The sequence below is a fragment of the Triticum dicoccoides genome, chromosome 2B (assembly GCF_002162155.2).
Source record: "Triticum dicoccoides isolate Atlit2015 ecotype Zavitan chromosome 2B, WEW_v2.0, whole genome shotgun sequence".
NCBI lineage: Eukaryota > Viridiplantae > Streptophyta > Magnoliopsida > Poales > Poaceae > Triticum > Triticum dicoccoides.
Window position 1 is genome coordinate 420,748,848 of NC_041383.1, and position 6,867 is coordinate 420,755,714.

General features: G+C 46.6%; 1 protein-coding gene across 1 annotated transcript; it reads left to right on the top strand.

Moving 5' to 3' along the window:
- Window positions 1-2,245: 2,245 nt before the first annotated feature.
- Window positions 2,246-5,826, top strand: LOC119363997 (tRNA (adenine(58)-N(1))-methyltransferase catalytic subunit trmt61a-like). The gene is made up of 3 exons (XM_037629385.1): window positions 2,246-2,843; window positions 4,017-4,261; window positions 5,219-5,826. The coding sequence occupies exons 1-3, from the start codon at window positions 2,359-2,361 to the stop codon at window positions 5,494-5,496; spliced, it is 1,008 nt and encodes a 335-aa protein (XP_037485282.1). The 5' UTR covers window positions 2,246-2,358; the 3' UTR covers window positions 5,497-5,826.
- Window positions 5,827-6,867: the final 1,041 nt, after the last annotated feature.

Genomic DNA, 6,867 nt, shown 5'->3' on the forward strand with positions numbered 1-6,867 from the left:
CATCCAGGTTCCGCTATTGGTTATTTACCGGAAATAGTTCTAGGTCATGCCTACATAGTTCTCGAACCCGTAGGGTCCGCACGCTTAAGGTTTTGATGATAGTTATATTACGAGTTTATGAGTTTTGATGTACCGAAGTTTGTTCGGAGTCCCGAATGAGATTACGGACATGACGAGGAGTCTCGAAATGGTCGAGACATGAAGATTGATATATTGAAAGCCTATATTTGGATATCGAAATTGTTCCGGGTGAAATTGAGATTTTACCGGAGTACCGGGAGGTTACCGGAACCCTTCTGTGGGCTTAATGGGCCTACATGGGCCCTAGTGAAGAGGAAGAGAGGAGGAAAGGGCTGGCCGCCCCCCTCCCCCCTAGTCCAAATAGGACAAGGAGAGGGGGGCAGCGCCCCCCCATTCCTTCCCCTCTTTCTCCTCCTTCCCCCTTCTCCTTCTCCAACTAGGAAAGAAGGGAGTCCTACTCCTGGTGGGAGTGGGACTCCCCCTTGGCGCACCCTCCTTGGCCACCCCCCCTTGGCTCCTTTATATACGGGGGCAGGGGGCACCTCTAAGACACAACAATTGATCTCCAATATCTCTTAGCCATGTGCGGTGCCCCCCTCCACCATAGTCCTCGATAATATTGTAGCGGTGCTTAGGCGAAGCCCTGTGACGGTAGAACATCAAGATCGTCACCACGCCGTCGTGCTGACGGAACTCTTCCCCGACACCCTGCTGGATCGGAGTTCGGGGATCGTCATCGAGCTGAACGTGTGCTAGAACTCGGAGGTGCCATAGTTTCGGTGCTTGATCGGTCGGGCCGTGAAGACGTACGACTACATCAACCGCGTTGTTCAAACGCTTCCGCTTTCGGTCTACGAGGGTACGTGGACAACACTCTCCCCTCTCGTTGCTATGCATCACCATGATCTTGCGTGTGCGTAGGATTTTTTTTGAAATTACTACGTTCCCCAACAAGGAGCAACCTCATCAGGCGGGCTCGCGAGGAGGCGGAGAGATCAAGGCAGGGTACCTCACGAGGTGCCCGTGACGCAAGCCATGACGATCGGGCGCCAGGCGGGCGCCGGCCTGCGCAGTGTTCTTGTTTCCCCTTGGGTGCAAAGGGGGCAAGCACAGGCCAAGGCATCAGGCAAAGGTTACCGTTTCGGTGCAACAAGATCAAGACCAGCAGAACGACAGGATGGAGGTCATCATGGAGCCCAGGACGGCGTCACCATGAGAGTCTTTGGCAGTCGAAGACCAACTTTAGTCTGGACAAGTGTATTAGATGTTCCCCTTCAAAATGGCCAATTGTTGCCGCCCTTCCCGCTCATTATTTGGGAAGAGGCCCAAAGCCTCCCTTTATAAATAGAGCTAGCCACCACAGAGTAGGCAACGAGGTTTTTGGGGTAGACTAGAGAGAGAGAGGCGACTGAACTCACCCAAGCAGTTCATCTCACCAGCCCAAGAACAGCCCCTCGCGAGGCCGTTCTCTCTTTGTATTGTTCATCGTCAGCCCCTGAGGCAGTCCACCACACCACACACTGGAGTAGGGTATTACACCACAATGGTGGCCTAAACCAGTATAAACCTCGTGTCCCTTGTGTGTTCTTCTGTCTAACCTAGATTCCTTGCGAGGCTTCGAGTCGTGAGTCGGTAGGGGAAAGATCTTCGTGCGCACCGTAGAGTTCGAACCTCAAGGGTCCGCCGGAACCGGAAACCCGACAGTGAGTAAGTCATCTTAGGTTGTGCACCGTGACCAAGAAGGAGGGGAAAGAGCGTTGTTATATGTACGATCAAACTCCATACGATTTTATGTACGAGCAGACTGTTCTGATGTAGTGGGCCCAAACGTTGGGAACGGGCCTGTATCTTGTCGTACAAAATCGTATGGGAAAAATATTGTACGCAAGGCAGTTTAGGAGGAAAAAACAAGAGAACTTAATGTTCATTTGCTAATTAATAGAATTGCATGCAATGAACTAACCACTGCATGTCGTGTTTGATAGTCTCAAGTCATTAAAAGTATGCACACTCCACATCTCTTATTGGTTGATATGTCAAGAAACAAGAAATGAGATAGAATTTAACGCATCGCGCCTAAGTGTTTTGGGATTATTTGGTTTTCGTAAGATGGGATGGAGCAGGTCACCAAACAATACTTTAAACAATTCCGAATTCAAAAATATCTCTGTCCCAGGCTCCCAGCTACGAATCCAAACATCTTTCTTGACCGACAAAATCCTACTGTAATTCAGAGGGCTCAACTCAGTCACAGAAACCTCCCCAAATTCAAGGGTTTACACATAAACCGCACGCCGCCGCCGCCGCCGCCGCCCAGACTCTCGTCTCCCGGTCGTGATGATGGTTCCACTCGATCCATGCAACAAGCCCACCTCGCAGCGCCGCATCACGGAGGGCGACACCGTCGTGGTGTACGAACGGCACGACTCGATGCGCGCAGTCACCGTCAGCGCCGCCGGCGTACTGCAGAACCGATTCGGCGTCTTCCGCCACGCCGACTGGCTCGGCCGCCACTTCGGATCCAAGGTATTCAGCAGCGGCGGTGTCGGGGGCAAGGGCGGTCGCAAGGCCGGCGGCGGGTTCGTCCACCTCCTCGCGCCCACCCCGGTGCTTTGGACGCTTGTGCTCAGCCACCGGACACAGATCCTCTACATTGCCGATATCAGCCTCGTGGTTGCCTACCTCGAGCTCGTCCCTGGGTGCGTCGTGCTGGAGTCCGGGACGGGCAGCGGTTCGCTCACCACCTCTCTGGCCCGCGCCGTCGCGCCGCATGGGCGCGTGTACACGTTTGATTTCCACGACCAGAGGGCAGACTCGGCAAGGTAAGCAAACACCTGAGGGCTAATTAACATCTCAGAGGTGATTGTCTGCTTGCTTCACAAATCAAAGCTCAGGAGTCTCTACGAGATTCGATTTAGACTATTATGTGGAAACTAACAACCTTACATGTGCAGCATAGTTTTTGGATCTGTATTTGCATTACAGAGCATGGGAACAATGCACAAGAAGGATGATTTTGATGTTTTTCTTGCATGGGTTTTCTAAACTTGTTTTGCAGTATATAGAACTATTAGTTTGTAAATGAGCGAGCTTAGATATGAGAACAGATACAATCAGAAACAATCTGTTAAACATCTGTGACATGGTATTGGATACAAACATACAATAGATTGCCTGCAATTACAAATAAGATATACAAGATTTAAGAAACCCATGCTTTGTTGCCTAAAAACTATCCATGTCTTTGCAACATCTAGGGTTTTATCAAACTTTCAAGGGTGACCTCTTAAACGGCACAAAGATATGACTTCAGTATCACTTCTTTTTCAAGCAGCACTTGCAACTCAGAGTACAGTGACATCAATTGAAGTACAACTGTATGATTTCATAGGGGGCAGCCTGGTGCACGCAGTTCCCGCTTGCGCAGGGTCTGGGGAAGGGTCCGACCACTTTGGGTCTATAGTACGCAGCCTTTCCCTGCATTTCTGCAAGAGGCTATCTCCAGGACTCGAACCCGTTACCTCATGATTTCACAAATAATGCAATATATATTTTACAAGAGCACAGAAGCCTCTGGCTAGCTACTACCTATCTTTGCGGTAATAGATAGTATTTGTGATCATTTGACATGTGAGCGCAGTAGCCTCTTGATTTGCCTCATGGAGCATCTGGAAGGAGAGGAACCGGGAAGTATTCACGGCCCAAAAGATGTCCCACTGTGAGGTGGCGCGTCTTGCTTTGGGAGATTTCTGTATGCATAGACCTAGTAGGTTCCTCTTGCGTGAGTAATCCGCATGTGGTTCCTCTTAGCTTTACCCTTCAAAAAGCCCGGTGTAAATACCTGTAACAATTTCTTTTCTTCTATTTGAAAGGCAGTGCTCCTGCCGGTTACTTGGAAAAAAAATGTTGCTACAAGGCTGAATGTTTTTGTCAGTCATGTGGTTTAATTGATATATGCTTTGTGCTATTGTGACTTGAGCTCCTTTGGTAAATAGGGAAGATTTTGAGAAGAATGGCCTAAGCAGCCTTATTACAGTTGCTGTTCGGGACATACAAGGAGAAGGATTCCCAGATGAGTACTCTGGAGCTGCTGATGGTGTGTTCCTGGACTTACCCCAGCCTTGGTTGGCAATACCGTCAGCTGGTACAATGCTACGACAAGATGGTGTTCTATGCTCCTTTTCACCTTGCATTGAACAAGTACAGCGTGCTTGCGAAACTATGAGGTCTTGTTTCACAGGTTGGTATGTTGCTCTGAATTTGTTACTTATGCTAGAAACTTTATAATGTTCTGATACGAGTGAACATGATTCACAGACTCGTATAGTTACTTCAGTTAGAAACTTTATGGAGTTGACACTGAATGGAGTTAGGCTGTACTTTTCCCAGCTGGTTCTTTTCCAATGATCTGTCTGAAACTGTCATTTCTCACAAGGGTGGGTCTGGCGCAGTGGTAGAGTCTCTCCACTTGTGTGTGGCCTTGAGGTCCTGGGTTTGAACCAGCCTCCTCGCAGAATTATTGTGCAAGGGGTAAGGCTGTCTAGAAATTCCCTTCCTCGGACCCACCTTGTGTGAGAGCTTTCAGCACTGGGTACGCCCTTGTGATGAACTCGCTTGATTGATTTGTAATATAGCTCAATTTTGGTATGCTTATTTCAGAGGTACGATAACATACATAATTGTAAGTTCTTGTGCATTTGCAGTCCAAGCATAAGCCTGGAGTGTTCAAAAAGTTTGTTGTGGTCATCTAAAGTTGTGGGGTATTTATCTGAAGTCTATCGGAAACCTGCATACGTAAAAATGCTCCGAATTAGTTACCGAAGCAGATTCATTGACTCGAGCATAATTTTAATCTCATTTCTGCCTCTTTCATACAATCTCTTCCACGGGCACAGATTGCCACATCCCTATCATCTCCCATGTCACGTATATAGTTCTAATTTGTTTATGCGTTTTAATGGTTTCTTTAATGGACTCACCATGATTTAGTGCACGAGACATTGCATCCTGGAGTTCTTGGTTTTTGTTGATGATTGAACCGTGAATGATAAAATGATCATAGTTTATCCTGTTTAGGGGAAAATAAATAACTACAGAACTTGCCTAAAAGTATGGCGATCTCTTATTCCTGAGTTACTCCGTTTCAAGAATAGTGCGCAGGCAGAAAGTTTATTTTTCATACTGTTGTGTTGTGCAGATATTAGAACTTTTGAAATTCTTCTTCGCACCTATGAAGTACATGAAGGTGCTCTGAAGAGTGCAACCGCCAACGAAGCCTCTAGCGAGGGTTCTTCACTTCCTGGGAAGAAACGGAAAATTCGGTCAGCTGGAGAAGCCTTAGACAGCACTCAGACATCCTCTGTTATTGCTAGGCCTTGCAGCACAGCTAGAGGACACACTGGCTACTTGACGTTTGCAAGGAAAAGTGTGCATGGGAGCCAAACTGGGGCCACTGAAGTTTGCCCCACATCTTAGACCAGTAAAAATGCACATTGGTGCCCGAATTTTTCCCATCCGAAGTATGCGCTGTTATTCCTTCATTCATAGTGCACACCGCTGCAGAATTCCTCTAACCTGCACTGAGTTGTAACCATTTGCGGACGTGGTAGGGAGAATATTATGCCTTAGGGAACAACAAAGTGTGAAGCAAAGTCGTGGCGTGATGCGGCCAGTGGATCTACTTGATGAATTATGATATGGTCGTAGCCAATGGGCATGATACCTTGAGATTGTTGTGAACGGCGTTGTAGTAACTATCGAACTTATAAATGATTTATATATCTATCTTTGTCTTTGTGATCTCAACGTATATCTGTAACGTCATCTCTGCATGCAGGCCTTAGTTTTCTATGCTAGTTTTGGTCATCTTTCATTTGGTTTGATGCGTTGAGCTTGACATCGTCTTGTGCTGACAGCGTAAGTGCTATGCTGCACACAGTTGAAAAAACATCGTCCTCCTCTCTCGTCTCCTTCGTGGAGTTACATCAAACTCCAATCGAGCTAGATGATTTCTAGTATGATTGACTATAGTAATCGCATGGAAATCGATACGTACAAGATTCTTGTGACAGGTTAGGTTGCTTGAGAAGAAAAGCAAAGCGGAATTACTCGCTGAGAGATGAACCACGAAAGAGATACGTACAAAATTCTGAATGTTCTCAAGACATGTATCCGTTATCCCTAAAAATTTCAAATCTAAAACCAAAATACACATTAAGAAACAAAAAGACAAATCTACTCCCTCGGTCCTGTAATATAAGATGTTATTACAATCAATACGTGAGTATATTCGTTGTAATAACATCTTATATTATGTGATGGAGGAGTAGATGTGAATAGTGTTTCTTTTTTTTGACACTATACATGGTGGATATGTCATTTTTGTTTTTCTGTGTGCGTTTCAAACTTGGATTTGGACTTCCGGGAGGATGTAGCCATATATGTCTTGTGAGCGCCCACAAAAAAATTGGAATCTTTTTGAAACATTCAAATTTATGTTTTGTACCTTGGAGCATGGCAGCATATGAGTGTATGCTACTGAGGGCCGATTACTAGTGTACCTAGTGTTCGCTTTTACATACAAAACATTTTTTTTGGCTGTCTAGCGTTGTGCTAAAAGTGTAGTATCTACACCTTCTTATAACAATACTCCTACTAAAAGCATCTTCAACGCCAATCATACAAAATATTTTTAGCCATCCAACACGAGGCCAGCCCAGTCTAGATGTCCAAAATCTCACACACCAGCCGCAAATCGGGGGCCAACCAGTCTAGACGCCCAAAATCTCACAAACCAGCCCCAAGTAGAGCGTCCGGACGTCCGCCACATCGAACTCCGACACCCTA